A 23586-nucleotide genomic window follows, 5' to 3' on the forward strand; every position below is an offset into this window, starting at 1 on the left:
CAAGTTGTCTGCCAAACAGGTTTTCAAAACACTGTTGTTGGAAATCTTACCCAGAAGGAAAACATACAACCATGGACATGATGAAACAGATGATGCAAAAATTGCAGTTTCTTGCATTAAACTGACAGTATATTACCCTGCAGTGATAATAATTTTGATCATTACTTTTACATTACCTATCAACCCAGTGAATGATGAAACAGTCAATTAATAACTAACTAATTAAATTACTAAAACTCAATTAATTGATTGTTCCAACAACAGAAAATGAATCATTAAGAAAATTCATAGTCAGTTGGATGTTTATGTCAAACACTTGCAGTTTGAGCTTGTCAAATGTAAAGCTTTGTATCTTTTCTCTGTTTTATATTGTTGTAAATGGAACATTTGAGGGGTTTGCACTGCTGTTCTGACAGAGTCAGTATTCAGAAGATGTCCCTTTGAGCACTTCGACATTGTTACAGCCATTTTCTCTATTATTGGACAGCCTGTTCACTAAACAATCAATCAAAGACTGATGGAAATAATTGTCGATTATGGCACTAAAATCTCAGAAAAATTACTATAGTTTGCTGCTGTTTGAAACAAGTGGGTGCTTAAGTGGGGCATATTTTAAAAATCTAGAAACTTATGATTTCCTTTAGAAAAAAGTTGGCAGTGATATAAAAATAGCGTGTGATTTGTTTTTTGTTTTTTTGCTGTTTTTTAAAAAAAAAAAAAACTTTACTTCACGAGGAGTTTAGTTTCTTAATTTCTCATCAGTTAATTAATACTGAATAAAGGGAGCTAACCTATTTCTACAGCATGATTCTGTGTCATCCACTTTGATGCACCGTGTCTGTGTGTGGGACCTGTGACATTAGGTTTCCTTTCTGATGTGATGTTCCACAACCAACACAGAACAAGGTGAATTTTATTTTACTCAAAGGTGGTCTAGCATCTACAGTCATACTAAACACTTATGGTAAATGAAGTCAAAAGAAGTAAATACAAACCCCGCAGAAAACAGACATTAAAATGCGCCCTTCTTCTAATGTTAATGCGTTTGTACTTTCTCATGAACTTAAAAAATAGAAACAAATTGACTGTGGCATGTGCAAAAGTTTGGGCATCCCCCTTTGGCAGTTATCACCACTTGAAAATGCTTTTAGTAGCAGCTGAGAGTCTTTCTGTTGTTGATTTAGGAATTTTCACCCACTCTTCCTGCAGCTCACTTCAAGATATTTTTGGGCTGTCTTGCAAACACAGCATGTTTAAGATCTACCCACAGATTTTTCATTGATGTTCCAGTCAGGGGACTGTGAGGGCCTTTCCAAAAGCTTCAGCTTGTGTTTCTAAAAGTAGTTCACGGTGGATTTTACAGTCTGTTTTGGATCAGTATTGTAGAAGCCAACTGAAGTCAGTTTCGGGTTCCTGACTGACAGCATGACGTTTACATCCAGAATTTGCTGATAGTGGAATCCATTATTCATATTTTCTGTGCTGTTTCCTGTGTCACTGGCTCCTACACAACCCCAAAGCAGAGTATTTCCACTACCGTTAAAAGTTGTTAAGGGGGTAGTTACTGACTGTAGGTAGCCTAAACTTTTACACGTCACAGTTAGTTTAATTTGTTTCTGTTATTTGAAATAAAAAGTAAAAGTGCATATTTTGAGGAAAGATTCACTCTTAATGTCTGTTAGCTGTTGTGGTTATACTTAAACTTAAAAATCAATATGTCATTTGCCCTGGAGTGCCCAAACTTTTGCATAAATCTCAATGACTGTAGCAATAGGCTGTTAGGCAGCAGCTCCCCCTGACCTGGCCTCAGTGATGTCCCACAAGGTGGCAGCACTTTCCATGCTACTGATCCTCATCATGGGTGTGGTTGAGCACTTTTGGGTCACAGGTGGAGAGCCATGACACCCGCTGCCCTCCGAGGCACGGCTATTTGTTTCCATGGTTGTCCCTTCGATTCTTGATTTAAAACTGGGACGAGACACAGCAACGTGAACATATCACCCGATATCTTGTCGCCGTCTTTATGTCAACAAACACCGGTGAGGAAGTACACTAAACACAGCTGCACATTGTTGACCGAAAAAACAACCAATCAACCAATTTCAGTTTTAATTTGTGTTAGAGGTACTCGCTTGTTTTATATTTTTCCGGGCACCAAATCATCTTCTGTTTTCTGGCGGTGGTCAGACAAGTAAAAGCTAACAACTGCAGTAGGGAACCACATAAGCTCCATCGGCTAGCTAACTGAGTGTAAGTTATTTCAATTAAAATATATTCCACCTAAGTTACTGCATTTTAAACTAACTAGTATTAGTCAACAGACTCACAGATATTACCAAGTCAGTTTGTGTTACCTGCTGGAACCTGTGTACAGCTGCGTTTGTTAACGTTACTAGCTTAATGTACATTAGCATACCCAGCTAGTACGAGTTGTCGCATTCAGCTACCTGCTAACAGACTGACTCACAGCTTCATATAGCGTACTGTTAATAACTATGTTTGGTTGTATATGTTAACTTTGTTATATTATTACCAAATGAGTCTTTTATTTGTGAAATTCTGTATTTCTAGGTAGGCTACTGTCAGTGTCAAGCTTGTTCTGGTCAGGGATATCAGGATTACAGTTTAATGGACACTGTTTAAAACTTAAGTTACCTAACGCGACCCTAAAACCAATCATTACAGTCCAAAATGTAATTGTTAAATGTACTGGTAAAAGTGGGTTACAACTGGATTTTACCTATGTTTATTCATCATTTAGTTTTGCTTGAAAAAGTCAACTTAAACATTGTAATTTGAATTTAACGCCACTAGATGGCAGCCTTTTACAATGTCCAACTCAACACTGCTCAATGATACCGTCCGAGTTAAATGTGCAAATGTGCATTAGTGCCCTCAGTAGTCTGAAGGCAGTGCTGTTCAAAACAACTAACTAGGAGTAGTTTTTATTTATCAGTTAATTTCAGACAAAGTGCAGTGAACAGAAAATACCCAAAATAAAATCAATATTTGTTGTGGTCTCACTTTGCTGCAAAAAAACACAGTTTCTCCACAGTACATTTGTGCACTGTTTTTCCAGGTATTTAGCAGGCAGGTTGTTCCTGTTTCTTCATGTAATCCCAGACTGACCCAGACTTTGTGGAGGTCATACCATGTGCTACATGCAATCCTTCTCCTTCTTGTCGCTGAAGATAGTTCTTTATGATTCTTGCTGCTTTGAGAATGAATTTGGGACAGATTAGATGCTTTTCTGATGGTATTGTTTCATGGATAAGAATCTAAACATTGTGCAAGTGCCTAAACCTTTTGCACGGTACTGTATGTTTTTAGCCTGTACTTAATGCAGGTTCTTAGGTGTGAGGAAATATGTATTGGTTCATTGGTTAGCATTATTGTCTTGAGAAAGTCAAGAAGGTTTTGGGTTAAAATCCCAGCACAGTTGACTAAGGTATGCTTATGTGGAGTATCGTTCCCTCAGGAATAACTCATAAACAGTTAGAGTAGGTCAGAACATGTAGAATATCCTCACAGGAACAAATATCTACTATCCTTATTTCTTTTCCAGGGCTTCAGAGCAGCATGCCAAATACTGTACAACTTTGAAGATGAAGAAGGAATGGTCTCAGGGGACAGAAGCCCACTGTGAATGAGGCAGGGGACCCCATGAACAAAAATCTCTAAGCCCAGACAGACAGTGCAAACACAAGTAAGTATTTGCACACATTTATACCTAGACTAATGTGTGGTCAAACCCACCCCACTCACATCTTCCCACTACCCCACAGTTATTCATATGCCAACTCATTCATCTGTCTTCAAGAAAGTGAATCAGGCCATAATGAAGCAGACTTCTTGATATCTCAGATAATTTACAATGGAAACTTTCTGGCTGCTGCACAAATGGTTAGCCTATCAAAATCAGCACAATTATTCTATCAAGCCAACACACCCAATTGTCTTTTCAGTGGTCCAGATGCCAGAAAACTTTATGACTATCCGCCAAGCAAAACAAAGATGTCTTCCCACATGCTTGCTGCTCAGAAAAGCTGCTCACTGCAGCTGTTCTCTGAATGAGATACAGTGTGCATGTGATATTAATTAATGCACTTATTGTGTCATTTTCAGTTATACAAAGAATGTGTTTATTTTTCGGCAGCTGTGTGTCACCCAAGGACATGTTCAGGTGCACTGACGGTGCAATTAAACTTTCAATACTCTCCTCTGCAAGACAGCGTTGAGAGCACAGTGTCCTCACAGAATGTGTTGATAGTTGTAGCATCCAAAATGATGACATTTACAAAGCAATTTTCATTATTTGACTTTGCGCTTTGGACATTGCCCATGTCAACAACATGCAGTATTTAATGTCACTAAATTAAACACATTTGTGCATAAAATCACAGCTCTTGTGGCTTCTGCAGTGTCGCTCCATGTAGCCCATGAATTACACTCACACAGCATTCATTTAGAGGCCAGAAGGAACTTTTTAGGGTGCAAAATGTATTGAAAGGCTGCTGGCACAGTTTGTAGGATAGATCTGGCTCTGGAAGTGATTAGCCCTCAAAAGCTTGGGTGAGTGCGTTGCAGAGAGACAAGGGTGGGTGGGAGCAGTATCGCATGTGTGTGTTAGTATGAGTGGGACTCAGAGAAAGAAAATGTGTGTGTTTTAAGAGAGAGAAAGAGAGAGAGCGAGCAAGAAAGGGAGACTGGGGTGGTTCTGTTATGCAAGCAGTTCTCAGTATGCATGTAGATTGGAAGATGTGTGGCTCCTGTGGTTGGCTGTCCCCTGTGTCACTGCCTTTAAAAAACAGTTGCCAAGAGAAATGTCTTCTTTACGGGCTTTGGCTGCCAGATGCTGGGGATAATGGATAGAACTGCAGAGGGAAAGATGGAGAGGTGTATGCAGCCAGCCACACATGCACACACACACATACACACACACGCATTAGCACGTACACAGACGTGCACATTTGCACACTTTGTGGGCAGGGATTCCCATAATGCTGAAGTAAGGCGTGAATAATTCATCTTTCAAGTCACTGCTGTACAGCTGCCACACACACACACACACACACACACATACATATATACACACACACACACACTGTGACACACAGGAAGTATTAAGCCTACTAAGTAGTGTCACACTAAGTTGCCATGAATGAGCACATGGTTTGGGCATGCTTACAGATTCCAGAGGTGCCGCATTTTGTGGACGTGTGCAGGACACACATAGAGGAGAATAGTTGCATATGTCTGTGCAGCTATGAACCAACACACGGGACGCCAGTGTGTGAATGCGATAGTGTGTCTGTGAGCGGGACAGCTAGTGACACAGGAATGTGTCATAGCCACTCAGCTCCTAAACTGCAGCAAATAAACATTCCTCTGCTGCTGTGTCAGTGCTGAGCCTTCGCCCACTGTTGCTGTAAAACACAGCTTGTAATTAAAACCAAAAACTGCGCATTTCTCCTTTTGTTTCCAAAAGTATTAGTAGATTAGAGATAATGCCCCCATGCCTTCAGAAATGTCTCAGTGCTGTTTATTAACTCAAAGATGGCACATTGTGGTCCAGATAATGTCAAGGTGAGCCAGCTGGAAAGAAATGATGAGAATCATCTTTACTGGTGAAGTGTAATACAGATACAGTCATTTTGACTTGCTGTGGTTAGTCATATTTCACAGTGTAGCAAAAATGGTCTAGGCAACTCTAGGCAAATGAAATAGCACCATTCAAAAACATCATACATTCAAATCCAGTGTCTGTTTCACTAAGGTACATTTGGATGAAGAGAAGTGTTAACATTCAATATAGCCAGACACATATTGTTGCACTTCATCACTGACAAGTCTGTTTGATGCAAATAAATGCTGGTTTCATCCCCCACTGACAGGTGAAATGATGCACAGGCTCATGTTGTATCACATAGATTACACCGCAGTTTGTGCTCATATTTCATGTGGCGCTCAGGGCTGAAACGTTGGCGTGCTGTGCCCATACGTTGTCAGATGTCTGTAAACATATTCTACTGTCGGTTGTCCTTGCCCAAAGTCTTTCCCTGTCATTACAGCTCTGTTTACAGGAGGACTTACAGTGTTTGCTAGCATAAGATCTCCGCTAGAATATACAGTGGTCTAAAGTCGCACTCTGACGCACAGTTTTCCAGCTAAAACACTTAATTCCAGTGGAACCGATTTTGACATGTCACTTCATCTGTTTGTTGTTGCTTGTCCAGTCTCGCCAGGTTAATCATTCACAGATGTGTGATTGAGGAGTTCCACCTTCTTGTTGGATAATTGTTCTCACCAAATTGTTGCCTGTGCCTTCCAAATCTTTTGTCAAATTGTTCTAAAAGTTAGAGGTGATGTTTCATGGTGATAAGGTGTTTATCTCAGGAATCTTGAGGTCATGAAAAGAATTTAATATCAACAAAAAAATGGGCCAGCAGAGAAGAAGCCATCAAGCCAAGACAACCAAGAGGTCATGCTGTGTATGTGCAGAGTAGATTCACTGTGTTCTCTCGCAGGAGGCTACAATTCAGAACATCTTTATACATGTGTGAAGTGTGCTGGCATATCACAAACACAGAAACGCATGCACGCACAAACACCGCAAAGTTCTATCCCTCCCACCTTAACTGCAGGGCTCGCACTCCATCTCGCTCCACAGGGGCACAGAGCCTGACCACAGACATCATACTGATTGCTCACCGTGGTCGAGTGGTCTGTCCACATTCCCACCCTGATTCACTATGTGCAGAAAACCCAACAACGGAAAACAGTGGTTTGAGAGTGTCTGGAGGTTTGTGGACAGCAGTGAGTGTCCGCCGTGTCTCTCCCTAAATCTATCCTCTCCTCTCGTCTCTTCTTCGACTGCCCCACTGCATACCCCAAGGGACATGGGAACAGTCGAGCTCAGACCCGAACAGGCCTGTGTGGAATGTTTTGGACTTGAAGTGAGAGGATAAAAAAAAGAGAGGACACTCGAGTGTGTATTGTATGCGTGTGGTTGTGTGTGTGTGTGCGTGCATGTGCATTCACTGGGATGAATGTTACCTTCCCTTCTCTCCTGTGTGACAGGTTGTGGCAGGCCGGTAGATGATGAAGTGATGGAGATGTTAGGAGGCCACAGCCATTGTGATGCTGGGTGGCTGTTACTCTGGAACTGCCATCTGCTGAAAAGGTCAGTTGCTAGGGGATGATTCTCCTGGACCGTGTCTGCCTCCCAGCTGCCATCCACACACCCACGCACACTGGCTTGAGTATGCGCACAAACTCACACACATATGCACACGTACGCGCACTCACGCTCTTTTTATTGTTTCCTAGAAGTCTGAATTGAGTCAGTTTGACCCATCAGATTGACCACTATCAATCCTCTTGGTAGTTTCCTGTAACTTTAGGTGAAGTTTAGTTGATTATAATTATTTATGCAATATGTGTGTGATGAGGCTGTAAATGTATATCTTATTACATAATAACCTTGTGGTCACTTAATGGCACCAAAACAAATGCTTCTTATTATTACATGAGCAGTGTAAGGGTGTTCCTGTCATAACAATGCTCTAATTAATTGGAACTTGGCTCATAATCGAATGCTAGGATTACAATGAAATGTAGGGGCAGCAGGGAAATCAAATAAGTATTGCACGTCAGATCCAAGCCACGTCGCATTGTCCATCACAACCACTCCGAGCAGCCTATCATTCAGTGCGGTGACCCAAACCCAATTCTAAATTCTTTATCATACGCCCTTCAAATTAAAGCCAACTCCACCCAACGGGCAAACATTTTTCCACAATTTAGCTGGAATTTTAATATGAAGCTGCTGTGCCTTCATTATGCCGTATCATCTTCTCTGCATGTTCCTCTGGTGATTGAGCAGATTGCTGCATTATTGTAAGGAGAACAATTTGGACTGGTGAGAACAGTTTCCTTGCTCAAGCTTAAATCAGGAACACCCGTGCAAAATTGTTCTATTTGGCTCTTTCCTCCTGTTATGTTGCTCCTGAAGTTAGAGGTCCTATAAAGACCAGATAATGGTTTGATGAAGCTGTTCTGCTGATAAAGTGGAAAATTGATTTATCCTAAGAGGAAATTGACCATATAACAGCTAGTAAGCTCCAGGACCAAAGTGTTTTTGACATGTCAGCCTATAAAGTAACAAAGTAAATATTGCTGCATAAATGTTGTACTAACAGTGTGATACTGTACACATTCTGATCACGAGCAAGCCGCAACTGGACGTCAATGTGTTATTATCTTGAGACACTGGCAGTACAGTAGCTGGCAGGATCCAAACCAAAAATGGGACTCAACTCTACAGTTTTGTGCCATTTCTATATATTTTTTTTATCCTCTCTGTCACACTTTCCTGCTCTCCTTCCTTTTTCCCCTCCTCACGCCCTCACCTCCAGCCTCCGCTTTTTCCGCTGGCCTTCCATAGACAGTGACTTTCTTTTTGTGTGTAGCTGAGCTGTTGTTTTTGTTTGTGCCCTTCTTACCATGGCTGCCTGCTCGCCGCCTGGCAGCCCCGTGTGTCAAAGGTGGCTGCAGCAGAACAGACTGTGGGAACAGCCGGTTAGCCTCCCCTGGTCCCCTGCTCCCCAACCAGAGGGGCAGCCATCAATCCAGCACTCCCCCTGCCCCTGCACGCACACACACACAAACACACACAGTTAAGCACAAACACACAAATGCCCAACCAAACACACACACTCACACAAAAAGCCTACAACGCTCACACCGTCTCCCAATAATCCTCGGAAGCAATTTCATCTCGACTCGGGTGGCGGCCCATTGTCGCCAGCCCCTTCAATCTTTCCTTATTAACTCTCGCTTTGTCCCGCATCCGAGCTTCTGGACTCATCTCTCCTACATTCCGATCGGTGCTGCTCCCAGCACTCCCAGGCAACCTCCATTCCCTAATCCCACTGCCTCCCCCACCAGCCGCCCCACCCCAAGGAACTCTTACTGCTTTTTTTTTTTCCAACCTGCCGATCACCTACTTACAGAGTAAGGTAGGGGCATTAACTCCATGGGTTTTCTGAAGGCAGAGTGTGAAGGCGGGGTGGGTGAAGGAGGAGGCGGCCACAAAGTGACTCCAGCCCAGACAATTAGAACAATGAGCTGGGACTGTAGGGGGCTAACTCGCTGCGTCACGCCTGGACGGTGGGGTATTTTGTCAGTTTAATGAATTGTCCGTCAGGCCAGGGCCACATCGCAGGCTGCGCAGGGAGAGGCCAGCAGGGACCCAGACACTAAGTCGGTATTTATTACACTGCCTTTGTCACTAATTGAGCTAATTATCACTGACTCCTCAGCACTCCCACAGGCAGCACCCCCTCCACTCACTCTCTGTACCAACTCTCCCACCTCACTCTCACGCCTGGGATTTGAACCCTGCCTTCCCTCTTCTTTTTAAAATTGTCTGCCACTTTCTTTTGTTTCTTTCTGCGTATCCATGATTGCCCACCATTCACTTTCAAGCCAAGTGGTGGTGCTTTCACTGTCTCTACGCCTGACTTTTTTTTCTCCATTTGTTGCATTATACTGTAAGCTATATCATGTTTTCACCCATGTTTCCCTGTGATAAGACATATTCTTGTAGAAGTCAGATGTATTCTGTGGTCAATATACATTTTCTTGGTCTCATCTCTCTGTTTTCGTCAGCCATCCACTTCATCAGGCCCCCTAATTTTCAGTATTTTTGGTTCAGTTCGCTCTATTATCTTCTTAATCCCCCCACGTCTAGAGAATTCAGCTCTCACCTTTCTTTGAGATGCTGCCCAATCTCTGCTGAATTTATTACTTAACCTCTTGGGTAAAACAGCCCCTTGCCATCCCTGCACTTTGATCTTGTAACATCGGGACTTTTATTCAGAAAATTTCTCCTCCCCATCCTTGTTCCTACTGTATGTCACCCTGTCCGCCCTCATAGCTACAACTTTGTCACTCTATTATTGGGACCTTTGGATTTTTGGGTGCGTGTTGGTGGCCTTACTGCGTCTCCACTATGTTCTCTCTGGTTGACCCTGGCTGCTCCTGTGCTGCGGTGGGCTGAGGAGAAAGTGCAAAACTTTCCAAACTCCGGTGGTTGGTCAGGGTGCCAGTGGTTGGGGGAGACTCTTAAGTTTTCATTATTTTTTCATATTATTTCTTTATTTCTTTCCGACATTTAACAAATGAAGCAAAACATTCAGTGCAGTAAATTCCTGTATAAAATAAGGTATGTGGCTGGATAAGCTGGGGCCGTCTCTGTGGTTGGGAGCACAGATGCTGGGATGTTTTGTGAGCTGGGGAAAGAGGCTGCTTTGGTGGTGGTAATAGGATTAACCAAAGGACACCCAGGGACAGGCTTATATGTTCACTTGGTTGGTTGTCAAAACTATCTCAAACACAGAAACTACAACGGGCATAATAGCATCTTTTGACACATTCAGGAGGGCAACTTAATTGAAAATATAGACTTTATTGTTCTATCATACAATACAAAACCATCTGGAACCTAAATCTTTTGATTAAAATCTAAAAATGTCTTCTCTTACATCTCTCTATGACAGTATAAAAAATCCCCAGAAATAAATATTTCATATTTACAGTAATTAAAAAAAGGTAAATATTCAGTGCATGACCAAACACAAGTGTTTTTACAGGAAACAAGCAAAGAAGTGACAATGTTCTGTTTCTAGTAAGAGTCGGTTTTGTGTCAGCTACATTACACCAAAATAGAAAAAGGCATAAGACCAAAACATCTCCTGACTTGACACTAATGATAGCATATTCTCCAGCCACTGACATGTGCATAAATCGTTCAGCAAACTTACCAGAGACATAATTATAAATATATTCATATATTTTAATATTTACAGTATTTTGGTTCTCTTAGCTGATATACAGTATGATTTCTTCTGCAGAGGCTTCTTCAAAATAAACTGTTTTATCTGAGACTCTGCTGCTTTTTACAGCCTAGCCTGTCATAACACACCATTTGCCTAATTTAAACCTCAACCACTTTAATGCTGCACTCATGTATTAACAAAGAATTTAGTGTCCTTTTGTTACATCAACGTTCATCTCAGAATGGAATTAGATTTCATTTTGAGAGCATGGTGAGATTCTGCAGGTCACATTTCGTTTGTTTTTTGTAATATTGACCTCTCTGATTTGCCAGACTACATCTAGCCATGCTATGATATTCAGTGTTATTGATAATACATTCAAATTACTTTGCCTCAGATTTCTTCAGTCAGTTTCTGTTTTTCTTGGCAAGCACTGGTCCCAGTCATGTAACATCAGGACCCTCCTGTGGTAAATCAGAGTGGCAAATCAGGGTTGAGGTGTATTCAACTCCAGAGAAATCTAAATAAAAAGGGCAAATGTGGTGAGGAAATTATAAGTGGCTGGGCTGCATCCAGGGCCTAAGTACACAAGTTGGGAACAGACAGCCCATCCCCGGAGATAAACTTCACACAGTTTCATGTGAAAGAAGCCAAACTTCAGCAAAAGAAAACAAAACAGAGATTTTTTTAAATAACTTCCCTCTTGTTAGAGGTCTTCACCAGTTTATGAGAGAACATGTTTGTGGCTCTCTGGCCACAGAAACATCTGTGAAACATTGTGTCCAGTTTCTGCCCTCAGTGGGGGAGAAGAAGGTTCTAGTAGTACCTGGTTACAGCAACCAATTCTCCACATCAATTTGTCCCCGTACTTCTATTTCTGTTTATCCACAGTGTAAACACTTGAGGAATGTGGATGATTTCCATTCTACATGGATTGTTTAGTGTTTAAATACCCTCTTAATACTGTTAAGTATCAAAGGCAAGGAGCAAGCACATATACTCCCTCTGTGACCTGTTCATGTATTTGTGCTTTTCTCCATCTCCCACTTTCAAAAACACTGATTGAAATTTTTTTGCCAGAGTGTTCCCTGTATCAGCTTACCCGCCTTGAAGCTTCTCTAGCTTCTGCCTAACATCTCAAACCACTTGCTTGCTCATCGTTTTCTCAACCAAACTACCTGTCTTGCTAAGAAGTTCTTCTTTGCCGTTCATATATGCCTAAATATTCACTTGGTCATCCACCTGTGATCATAGACACTGGTGTAACGTTCGTGTACTTGTGCAGTTCAAGCAGCTGACATGGCAGCACCAGTGGAAGGTGCAGTGGCAGCGTTCAGTCACAGTCTCAGTCCGGGTCTTAAACCCACGTCCACAGCAAAGCAGCTCACATCCATCCAGGCCTGGAGAAGAGCTGTTGCATGTTCTTCCAGAAGTTCCCAAAGTGCCAGTTTTGCCATTGTAGGAGCAAAAGTTTGGTGACTTCTCAAAATAGACTAGGTCCATGGCGGAGGGGGGTTTGTGAGCCGGGTTTTCCGGTTCCAGGTGGCGGGGGTCAGCTCGGTGAGAGGCGCGGTTGCTTCCCTTGTTGGCGTAGACAACTCTGGACGCTCCATCAAACCGATCCTTAAGGAAGTCTCCCACTGTGCGGAAGCTGGGCAGGCGCATCCAGCAGGTACGTACAGTGCAGGATCCTGACATGCCATGGCACTTGCACTCCTGGCGCATCTCCGAAGACACAGTCTGCATAGAGAAAGACCAAAGGCTACTGATGAAATCTTACACAAAGAGGAAATCACAATTACATGTGTAGCATTTGTGAATTCTGACAAAAACGGACAATGATGGCTGTTTAATTATCAAATCCTCACCATTCTGCCGGCTTCGTTGTTGTGAAGGTTGATGAGGTAGCGCAAATCTCTGCCTCTCTCGCTGGAGTCCACAAACTCCTGGCTGAACATCCGGCCAAAGTCCACATTGTCACTGCAGCCCCCCCAGTGCCAGTCTGGCCCTCCAGGACCTCGGCGGCGATAATCGCATGTGCACGACTCAATGGCCCCTTCTGAGCAGGAGCGAGCCACAGCATGGGTCACCCCTGCGCTGGTAATGGCAAATACAAACGCTGTCTCTCGGCAACCTGAAGAAACAACATCAAAACTTCCCATCAGAGCTTGATCCAGCCTTTTAAGACTCAGATTTGCCAATTTCTTTGCCCCAAATTGGAAAATATTTAGAGACAAAGCCATTTAAATGTGTACAAGAGATTCCATTACATCCTGCCCAAAATTGTCCAAATATTGCCTGGTGAGAAAGACAAGAGAGCCTCACCACGATTGACAATTTTGCCAAAAATTGCTGGGCTGTGGGTGGTCGGGCAGTTCCAACGGCGGTTGCGGAACTGCCACTTGCACTCCTTTATGGCAGTGTGCAGCCCAGCGGCGATGGCATGCAAGATGCCAGGATTCTGCCGAATCAGCCGGCGCTGGCGACGACTCAGTAGGGCCAGGCTGGGGTCCAGGACCAACTGCACATTCTTGGAATTGGTGAGGAGGTTGGATGAGGAGGCCACATTGACAATACCCCTGGCACAACAAAAGAACAAGGGAAATCAGAGTGAAGGAGCTGGCAGTTCATGCATGTAGCTCTTTCAGTGACCCTCTAAACTCTCAAACTGATGTGTCTTGGCATCTCATGAGCGTTGTGCCTTTAAAATTACCGTTTTCATTATGCTCTACAATAACAAACAGTGACACATGCTGTTCCAAGACCATGAGGAGACAGTAAGTCTAAGAGTCAAAATGTAGGTTTCTGGCTTGGCACATAACATGAAACTATAGCATTTTCACCTCTGGGTATGTTAAAAATCACTTCGCCCTGATATAGCTGTCACTTTAATCATCAGAATATTCAGTGTTAGCCAGGCACTCATCAGGATAAAGACAATATCACACAATATGACATCTGAGTGGCTTGCACTCCTCCACAGGTTCACATCTGTACTGTCCTATCAAACACCACTTCTCTTTTTTCTGTCTCTTTTTTCCAAAAGCTGAAGGGAAGTGAGTTGCTCACTTCTAGATGTTAGAGTGGCCTCGTGGTTAGAGACCATGAATCTCCTCTACAGATTTGACTATTCAGTCAAAATGTTCCAAGTCACATACCAGTAGGTCTGTACTGAAAAAGGACTGTATGCTGTAAATGTGAAATGCTCTCTGTCAAAAAAAAAACATACTCATTTTCTGGCTTTACCGTGTGCCATGAGTAGCATATAAAAATACTGATAACCATGCTGGTCAATTCTATTAATAATTCTATTTATGTTGTCCCTCTGCCACATGTTATCATAAAACATTAGCGCTTGTAATCTATTCATATTGGTGTTCGGATATGGCACCTGTGCTCCTTCAATTTTATACAAATGTTTGATGACTGAACAGGACTTAAATGCAGTCTTTTGGTGATCAGGTTTCAGTTCACAGGCTGTATAATTTTCCACTTTATCTGCTGGCAATTTCTGTGAGATTTCTGTGTCAACTTTTTTTTTTCTTTTCTTTTCTTTTCTTATTCATGTGTAGTGTAATGGCTGTGTCTCCTGTTAAGCATTATTATCCGGAAAGGCGGGCGAGTCTTGGCCCGTTAGAGGGCTGACCCAGACAGTTGTGTGGTGAGTCCTTGGAACATTAATAATAATCTCGTTTTCTGGATGTTTTCTTCATTCCAAAACTCCGCGGTGTCTTTTTTTCGACTTGTTTTCTTGGATTTCAGCTGACATTTTAAATATTTGAAAACGCACTGAGGCTGTGCGCAAATACTGTCCATCTGATGACACCGCAAAAATGACTAAATCTTTTCGTGAAATCATTACTTCAACAAAACACAACCCACAGTTTATAGGTTTCTAAACAAGCGAGACAATAATCCCACTGACGCAAAACTACACAGATCCAATTGTAGTTTTGTTTTCTATAACAAAATATTGTGCAATCGGCTGTTTTAGTTTCTGTATAGACAGAGGAATGTACAGTTTTAGATCAACACGACCATGGATAAAACCTCGTATGGGATTCCTTTCAGCTATGAAATAAATCCATATTTAATTTATCCCACATTGGACTGAAAAATGTTGTCTCGTGTTCAAACCACATTGTCCAAATGACAGGGAGAGCAGAGGGAGAGGGAGTAAATTAAATCTACCGCAAATAAAAGATAAAACTGTAATTATCACAAATGTAATTCGTTTATTGTTAAATAGATAGTCTGCCGGAGCTAATTTCACTCAAAGGACAATAAATCAAAATTAAAAAAAATGTTAAATACTTTATAGCTGAGCTCATGTGGAGTAGTAATTTGGAAACGACAGCTAAAATCCCACAAGCTTTAATATCATGCGGTTGCTTTTTTTTTTTCAAAAGCTGAACAGAAGTTGTGATCGGTGCCAAAACTAACACATTATTTCGAGGCGCGTAGCGCGGAATGTGGAAGCCCAATAAAACAGTGTTCATACGGTAGCGAAGGGTCTTCCCCGTTGAAACCGGTGTTTAAATGGGTGGTTTCAGTAGCAGGGGTGCTGATAAGTGAATGAAGGCATCACCATATTAACAGAATATATCTGGTGTGTGAACTCACCACCACCGGCCGCTGTTGTTGACGGCCCCTGTGCCTGAGAGCGAAGACACCAGCAGGATGCAAGCGGCTTTCACCCCTAACAGCAGCGCCAGACTCCTCATCGTGTCTTCGGGTCAAATGTGAGGAGGAAAATGTCAAATTTCAACTTATTTTATTTTATTCTTTTCCCAAATAAAGTTACAGTCTAGTTCTAAATATCTTCGACACTTATTTGTCTGCAGCACTCCTGCACAAATAAGCATTTTTTTTTTTAAAATAATGAATTAAAAGTCTTAAATAAACAATCAGCCTAAAAACACAAGAAAAAGTTAACCGTCTTGTAGAATTTTTTTTTCCTGCATCGGAGTGGCTTACAGAATATTTTTGATCATTTTATCCTCGGTGAATTATCTTATGATTAAAATACCATGCTGCACGCAAGGTGGATATATACTCACCACGCCACAGTCCAGTGAGAGGGGCTTGAAAGGTGAGAGAAGCAGGCAGCCCCTAATTGACCTAAATGGATCTTGAGTGGAGACAGGTTGCTAAATGATGTGAAGTGTCCAGGCAAGGATGCTACTGCTGCTGCTGCAGTCCTCTTCACTCTGTCTCTCTCAGTGATGCTCTGCACGGCGCATTGAACGCGTGGGACAGTCCCGAAGACTTGATCCCCTCGGTGACTGATAGGCAACACATTCTTCTCTTATTGAGCGCTACGAGGGGAATAAAAAAGGGATTTGCTGCTCTCATCTCCCTCTGTTTTTTTCGGAGCCTTTTCAATAGGATTGGAGGGAGGGATAGTTAATGCTCTTCATAGGGCGCACAATGAATAAGGAAACACAACTGGGCAGAAAAGAGAAAGGAAGAGAAAGGGAAAAAACAGGGCAATCCACAGTGTTGCGCATATTACTTGTGGAATCTCACGGTCATCACAGAATCGATTCCCTGGCAAGAGAAAAAAAAGTGCGCAGCTGAGAGTATTTTTCCCCCCACCGGCCGCGCGCTTACTTCCACATCCAGTCTTGCAGAAAGCAGAAGTGCCCCCCTAAAGCAGTGATGTTATTGGTACAGATGCTGTGGGTGCGCCCGGTTTGGTGCTCCGCCGCTGCTCTCTAAGCTGGTGTCACGGTGCAATACAGTTACAGCGGAATATGAGCCATCTAAAACTGCCCTTTTTACCCGGTGGTTGGATTAGCCTACTCCCTAACCGCATCTCCTCCTCCTTTCTGCAAACGCGCTCTCAAAATGTGCAGTGACTAAGAACATTTCTGTACATTTCCTCTCCTTTTTTTTTTTTACACTAATCCATTTACAAGTGTACGCTTATTTTGCATAATTACATTAGTGTAATTAATGATCATTTGCTAAACTCCGCCTTTTTCTGAGAGTCTCTAAATATATTTAGAAACTAATTTAGGTCAGGCCCAATAAACAAAACTATTATCACCAGTCTTTATAGCCCCACGAGGGGCGCGCGCACACGCACGACAAAGCTTGAATGCAGAAAGAGGCAATAATAAGCTCTTAGTTGTCCTGTAACTCACACTGCCTGCTGGGCTACTTAAATGTTTTTTTACGAACGCGGGAGAGATGAAATACGGTCTCCAATCAGAAGTTTGATGTATGATGAACCAGGAAAAGAGGGGGACGAGTAAGAATAAAAACCATTCCAAACATCTGGCCTGCAGACCTCCCTCGACGCACATGTAGCCCAGTGTAATCACAGCTTGAGCCACTTTGCGGCATCTCCATCTAACCCCAGACATAGGGAGCGAGCTTAAATGTCCCCAAACTTCTCCATGCTGGTTCATGGGTGAATGTTTCATTATGTGACATTTATCTGCTAATTTGCATGTTCCACATTAGTCACTGCAGCGGTTGTAGGTTGAATAATCTTTCTCCCCTTCCTCTCCATCTCTCTCTCTCTCTCTCTCTCCCTCTCCCTCTCCCTCTCCCTCTCTCCCTTTTCCTCAGATGACAGTAAAAGGAAGTGGGCTTTTGTGAAAAGGGCTTTAATGACAGCCATCCTACGTTTATACTCCAGCCTTATATGAAGGTGCTCAAACGGGTTTCCTGGAGCAGTCATGCGACACCGAGCAGATTAGAGCTTCAATCCGGATAAAGGGGGGCCTTTTATATACAAATCAACTTCAAATCACTTTTTAAGCCACTTAGATATACACGCCAAGCCAGAATGCTAATGCACTTTTCATTGCTGCAGCTTAGGGAATGGAAGGAGATTAGATGAATTGGTGTCACTATGCGAACCGTGTTTGAGGGGGGTTTTAACTTAATTTTATGAAAGTAGCCCACATGCACCTTCTCGGTTTCCAGCAGCAGCAGCAGCATCTGTTATTGTTTGAGACCCAGTCTAAAAAAATATTTATACTTGGTGGGATAATTAGCAGTCTTATTAACTATGTGATTGACCTGTTGATTCAGTAGCAGCGTTTGTTGGCTTAATTTAAATAACTGAGATCAATATGCTGATTGGTTCGATGCCGAGCTGCCTCACAGCACCATAACCAAATCTGCACAGAAGGCCTGGGCATCTGGTTTCACAGGCCTCAGTCATTACTGAGAATGAAAAACGAATTTGAATATGTAATTGAGATGCTACTCTTGAATATGCATAAAATGTTGTTAAAACTCATTCAGGCCCAGCTTCCAGTAACGCAGCACATGCACATCTTAATGAATCCATAATTGCCAATTATATTTTTGTCGTTGCACGTGATGCCATGATGTGATTAATAATCACCCAAAAAGAAACGGTCACTCCCCTAATTTATGCATATAATTTTATACCCTGAAATAAAGACTTTGCAGTGACAAAGTGAAGTTGTTTCAAACACAACAATGAAGAACAGCCGCTCTGGTGGAGGTGGGAAGAAGGGGGGGGCACCACATGACTAAAAACAGTATTGTTGGAGGGTCTGTTAACGGAGCCGCCTGCCTGCTGCTGCTGCTGCTGCTGCTGCTGCCTCCCTGTCGTACAGTGGAACCAGCAGCTCTACCCTCCCCCCATCCATCACTTAACTCACCCCTTTATGAACAAAATCTTCTTTGACTTTCCATATTTCATTTTTACCGAGCACTTCGTTGTTCTAAGTTTCCAGGAAAAAAAAGGATGCCTGCGCCACATTATCTACCGACCCACCAATGAAAATCTTGAATAAATACATTCATATTTTTTATAGGCAATTAAATGTGTTATAGTGTTCAGTATTTTAGGTCACTTACAAAACGCGAGACTGTTGTGCGCAATTGGTGCCCGTGCGTAAAAGTTTGGAGACATCATTTTACGCTCGGACGGATGGTCACATTGTCAAATAATAAAATGATCAACTGGTGATCTGACTTTCACATTGGCCAATATTTTTGCAAACAGCCGCCTGTAGAGGCATCTCCTCCCCTCCCCTCTTTCCCTCTCTCTCTCTCTCTCTCTCTCTGTCCCCCCCTCCTCCCGTTTACTCTCGCCCCCGAGCCTCCTCTGTTCTCCGTCTTCACTCTTCGGTCTGTTTGGCGGTGCATCGATAATACTCCACTCTTCTTCTTATTTATTTATTTTTTTCATATTCTTATTCAATCCAGGACTTTATCACGAGTGTTTTAATGTCACGTCGCGAAAGACGCTTAACAAAATGGAGCTATCAAACAAACTCCGTTGGGACCAATTCCTGATTTTGGCAGCGGCACTTATGTCACCTGCATTAACGTAAGTGCACTTGAGAGCGCCAGGAGAGTTGATGGTACATGCGGGGTCTGGCTACATGGAATTCGGCACGAGTTAGGGAAGTTACTGTGTACAGCCTGATGTTTGATTTAAACAAATATTTAATATATTCAGCTAAAATATGAAACATCTGCCTCTGATTTCACAGAGTGATTTAATGTAATACTGAAATACTGAAATCGGTGTTTATTAATTTTCTAGCCTTTAACAAGTCTGAACAGCACTATACAGAATACAATGTAAACCCTGCTGTTGTTATTTCTCCTTAATATGTATCTGGCAATTTACTCTCTGCTTTTGGGACTGCTCAGCTGTATGATCTGTTTGGAATTACATTTTTCCCTTCTTTCAGCAACATCAGTAGAAACACTAGTAAATACGTGTGCAATTGATTAACACATTTTATTGCTAAGTGTATCCAGCAAATCCCTCAGAGATGAGATACAGTTTGTCGCACATCCTTCTTAAATCTTAACTGGTTTTGTATTTTTCAAAATTTCTTAACTTTCCAAAACACCTCCCCACATGCCACATACTGCTGTGGATTTGACTAATGAACTCCTGACCAGCTCTGATGACCCCCCCCCACTAACCCACCCACCCTCAGCCAACTCTCCCTCTCTCTCTCTTTCTCTCTGCAGGGTGCTGTGTAATGACATCCTCAGCCTGAAGGTGGCAGGAGATCCAGTGCTAACCCCTAACTCAGTGTGCCTGAGGCTGGCGGGCCTCAGTAAGCGTCAGATGCGGATGTGTGTGCGCAGCCCCGACGTGACCGCATCTGCTCTACAGGGCATCCAGGTGGCCATCCACGAGTGCCAGCACCAGTTCCGGGACCAGCGCTGGAACTGCTCCTCACTGGAGGGCCTTGGCAAGCTGCCCCACCACAACACCATCCTCAACAGGGGTGAGAGTCTGAGGCAAAGTGCGGATGGTCAAAATGTGACCTGGGGTTTATGGGGGAAAGGTGTAGAGTAGAGATTGTTCCACGCAGAGATGCAGGACATTTTTAGAGCTACGCTGTTTATCATTTTCAACTCTTTGGGTGTATCTCCTTCTCCCAGGTTACCGCGAGAGTGCCTTCTCCCTGGCCTTATTGGCGGCGGGTGTGGCTCACTCTGTGGCCTCGGCCTGCAGCATGGGCAAACTGCGGGGGTGTGGCTGTGAGGCCAAGCGTCGCCAGGACGATGACAAGATTCGGCTGAAACTCACACAGCTGCAGCTGCAGACCCTGCAGAAGGGTGGGGTAGGCATGGGCATGGCACGGTCCTTACCCCTGGAGTTAAACGGTCGCCATGGTGACCTGCCCGCTAACCTGCGCTCCACCCACCCCTCTGCCCTGCTCAAGCCTTTACCAGACGAGCTGAGCTCCATGCAGGAGACCTGGGAGTGGGGGGGCTGCAGTCATGACGTCCGTTTTGGGGAACGTTTCTCCAGGGACTGGCTCGACTCCCGCGGGTCTCCAAGAGATATCCACGCTCGCATGAGGATACATAACAACCGGGTGGGACGACAGGTGAATAATATCTTAATCTATTGTGTTCCTCAGATACCAGTCTAGCTCTTCATTGGCATGTATCATAATCAGGGTCATCATTGCCTTTATTTTTGCTTACATCATTTCCCTTTCTCTACACAGACAGTGACTGACAACATGAAGAGGAAATGCAAATGTCATGGCACATCAGGGAGCTGTCAGTTTAAGACCTGCTGGCATGTGTCTCCAGAATTCCGGTTTGTGGGTTCTATACTCAAGGAAAAGTTCCTGTCAGCCATATTTGTCAACTCCCAGAACAAGAACAATGGGGTTTTCAACCCTCGAACAGGAAACGGCGCCAGCGGGAGCATGGGGGCACTGAATGGAGGCCGCCGCCGCAGCATGTCCAGAGAGCTGGTGTATTTTGAAAAGTCCCCTGACTTCTGCGAGCGTGACCCCTCAATAGACTCTCCAGGTACACATGGACGCATCTGCAACAAAACCAGCCACAGCACAGACAGCTGCAGCTCGCTGTGCTGCGGCCGTGGACACAACATCCTGAAACAGACGCGCAGCGAGCGCTGCAACTGCCGATTTCACTGGTGCTGCTACGTGCTGTGCGAGGAGTGCCGTCTCACAGAGTGGGTCAACGTGTGCAAGTAGATTCCAGCCCCCCCCACCCCCGGTCCCAGCTGCCTTTCCCCATCCAGGACTCAAGATGGCGAGCCTGTCCCTTCACCCACTCCTGTTGTCTGAGTGTTTGTTTTGCTCTTTGTGTAACTCTTCCAGAGAATCTGTTTATCCCCCCCTTTTCCTTTTTTTTTTTTTTTTTGGGTCCATCATCTGGGATCTATTTTCTCTTTGTAGCCGCTGTTATTCTCAAAATGCCAAGTCAGAGATTGAAGAGGTGACTCATGTCATTTGTCTTGCCATGGTCTGTTTAGACGCTGCCCTCTCAGCCATGAAAACGGCCTATACCCCATCTTTTCTATCCCACAAAACAAAGACAAGCAAACATCAGAAAAGCATTTCTGTCTCAGCTTCTACATGCTGACTCATCTCGTTGTACAGTAGCTGTGTATTTTAATGTGTACATGTATATTTGTAAATGTATTATTATTAATATTATTATTGTGTTGGCACCTGTCTTTTTGGTTCTAGTTAACGATGCTGGCCGAGTGGCTCAGGATGTTGAACCAGTGCTGTTAGACCACAAAGTCTCATTTCAGTTTATCTGTTTATCACCTGTGACTCAGACAGAACGACGATACTTATTTGGGAGTCAGCCTCAAAATCTTTCTAGATGAGGGTTTTTACGAATAGGACAAGACAAGACAGAAAAGTGTTTTTGTGGCGCACCAGTATATTTGACAGAAAGCTTTCTCACAGTAGCAACAAGTCAGAAAGCACATGCTGGACTTTTATAAGCTTATCAAAGCTTGTATACTTGTAAAACTCAAAATGGGAAAGTTGATACATCAGTTTTAGAAACAGGTTCAGTTCTTCAATCTATTACACTGAATAACTTATCATTTAAATTTATTTATATCGTTGTAAAAATAGTGATTACTTCATGGGAGTGGTCACTAGTGGCCATGTTTTTTTCTGAATTCATATCAGTATTATGACAGAAATATGCTTCCTCTTGGTATAACTGTTATGTGATGTCTGTCACTTTCCTATGGAATCATGACTGAGGTCTTGTTATTCTGTGCTTGCTTTTGTCTGTTTCATCAGTCTGAGCACTCCTTAGATTCTTCCCACATGTAGTACATGTCAAAGTGAGAGATGGACCTGCTTTAGTCTTGAACCGACGTTGAAGGGTGTGTGTATGTTGGAGTGTGTGTGTCTGTTGCTGTGTAAATGGGGGGTAAGCTCTACGCACTACAGATTTGGGAGGTGCGAGCCTTTTTTATGGCCACTCCATGCTGAGAGAAGGACTTTTTATGGCCGCAGGATATTGTTTCCTTAAAGTATGACTTTTATTACTGGAGAGAAGCATCAAGAGAGCAGAGAGTGGGGGTGATTATACCAGTCTTTGCTGCGTGAGCATCTGAGGGGATCATCTGTCCAGAGTTCATAGCCAAGGAAGGGACTCGCTGAACCACGTGCTGCTGGGACGCTGTGTCCCTGTTACCTGGGAGACAGACTACACAAACATAAACACACGCATGGTTTTATGTACAAAGACACTTACATGTAGAAATACCGGCACTGATGCACAGTACAAAAACATGCATTGCTGGTGCGCACACATGAACTGTCAGAACTCCTGGTGACCCGAGTGATTTGCACTCTCATTCTAGTTAGACTGCAGATTTAGCAAAGCGCTAATGTCGACACCTGACTGGATTTATGACAGCAGCATTCCTAGATACCTTAGATGATCCAAACCGTCTTCATGCACAGTCTACCAGGAAAACTTTTCCTGCTATATGGGCTTTAATACCAATTAAGTCTTGTTTGTATGGACTTTGGTAAATATCCCTTGACTCCTGAGGAATGGCGGTGCCAGTGGCTGAATCAACTGTTCTGTCTGTTTGGTATTTAGTGAGGGAATAAAAAGGAGACAGCGACTGGTTGGGAATGATAAGGGACTGGATTTCTGGTTTGCATTTCTTCATTCCTTTATCATTTCACCCTGGAGCTGCTGCAAAAGGGAATTTCCTGTCACTGTATATCCCATGTGTGAGACAGAGGTTGGTGGACAGCCTGGGATTGCTTTCTCTGTCTCTCTCTCCCTCCCTCCCTCTCTGCACTCTTTTTCTCTCTTTCTCATTCTCCCCCTCATCGCTGCAGACATAAGACACATGCATAGCAACACATTGACTGCCCCCCGAGTAATGACAACCAGACTGGGCTGAAATTAAAGAGAGGCAGGCAGAGAGAGGAAGTTAGGAGAGATAAAAGTTACCCACTTTGATTGACAG

General features: G+C 43.3%; 2 protein-coding genes across 4 annotated transcripts; one reads left to right on the plus strand and one right to left on the minus strand.

Annotated features, from left to right (window-relative positions):
• Positions 1-913: 913 nt before the first annotated feature.
• On the plus strand, positions 914-23319 carry wnt10b (wingless-type MMTV integration site family, member 10b). 3 transcript variants are annotated; one of them, XM_018666169.2, is made up of 6 exons: positions 914-2039; positions 3566-3706; positions 7081-7183; positions 19824-20086; positions 20244-20695; positions 20819-23319. In XM_018666169.2, exons 3-6 carry the CDS (start codon positions 7110-7112, stop codon positions 21317-21319), a joined length of 1290 nt encoding a protein of 429 aa, XP_018521685.1. In that variant the 5' UTR covers positions 914-2039; positions 3566-3706; positions 7081-7109; the 3' UTR covers positions 21320-23319. The 3 variants fall into 3 exon arrangements, with proteins under 3 accessions (XP_018521685.1, XP_050927166.1, XP_018521687.1); XM_051071209.1 differs by lacking the exon at positions 914-2039 and adding an exon at positions 2060-2250; XM_018666171.2 differs by lacking the exons at positions 914-2039; positions 3566-3706; positions 7081-7183 and adding an exon at positions 18938-19164.
• Positions 10456-17092, minus strand: wnt1 (wingless-type MMTV integration site family, member 1). Its single transcript, XM_018666173.2, has 5 exons — positions 15902-17092; positions 15465-15570; positions 13167-13420; positions 12710-12975; positions 10456-12581 (listed from the first exon to the last, which is right to left on the minus strand). Exons 2-5 carry the CDS (start codon positions 15563-15565, stop codon positions 12090-12092), a joined length of 1113 nt encoding a protein of 370 aa, XP_018521689.1. The 5' UTR covers positions 15566-15570; positions 15902-17092; the 3' UTR covers positions 10456-12089.
• Positions 23320-23586: the final 267 nt, after the last annotated feature.

The sequence above is a fragment of the Lates calcarifer genome, linkage group LG6 (genome assembly GCF_001640805.2).
Source record: "Lates calcarifer isolate ASB-BC8 linkage group LG6, TLL_Latcal_v3, whole genome shotgun sequence".
Lineage (NCBI taxonomy): Eukaryota > Metazoa > Chordata > Actinopteri > Centropomidae > Lates > Lates calcarifer.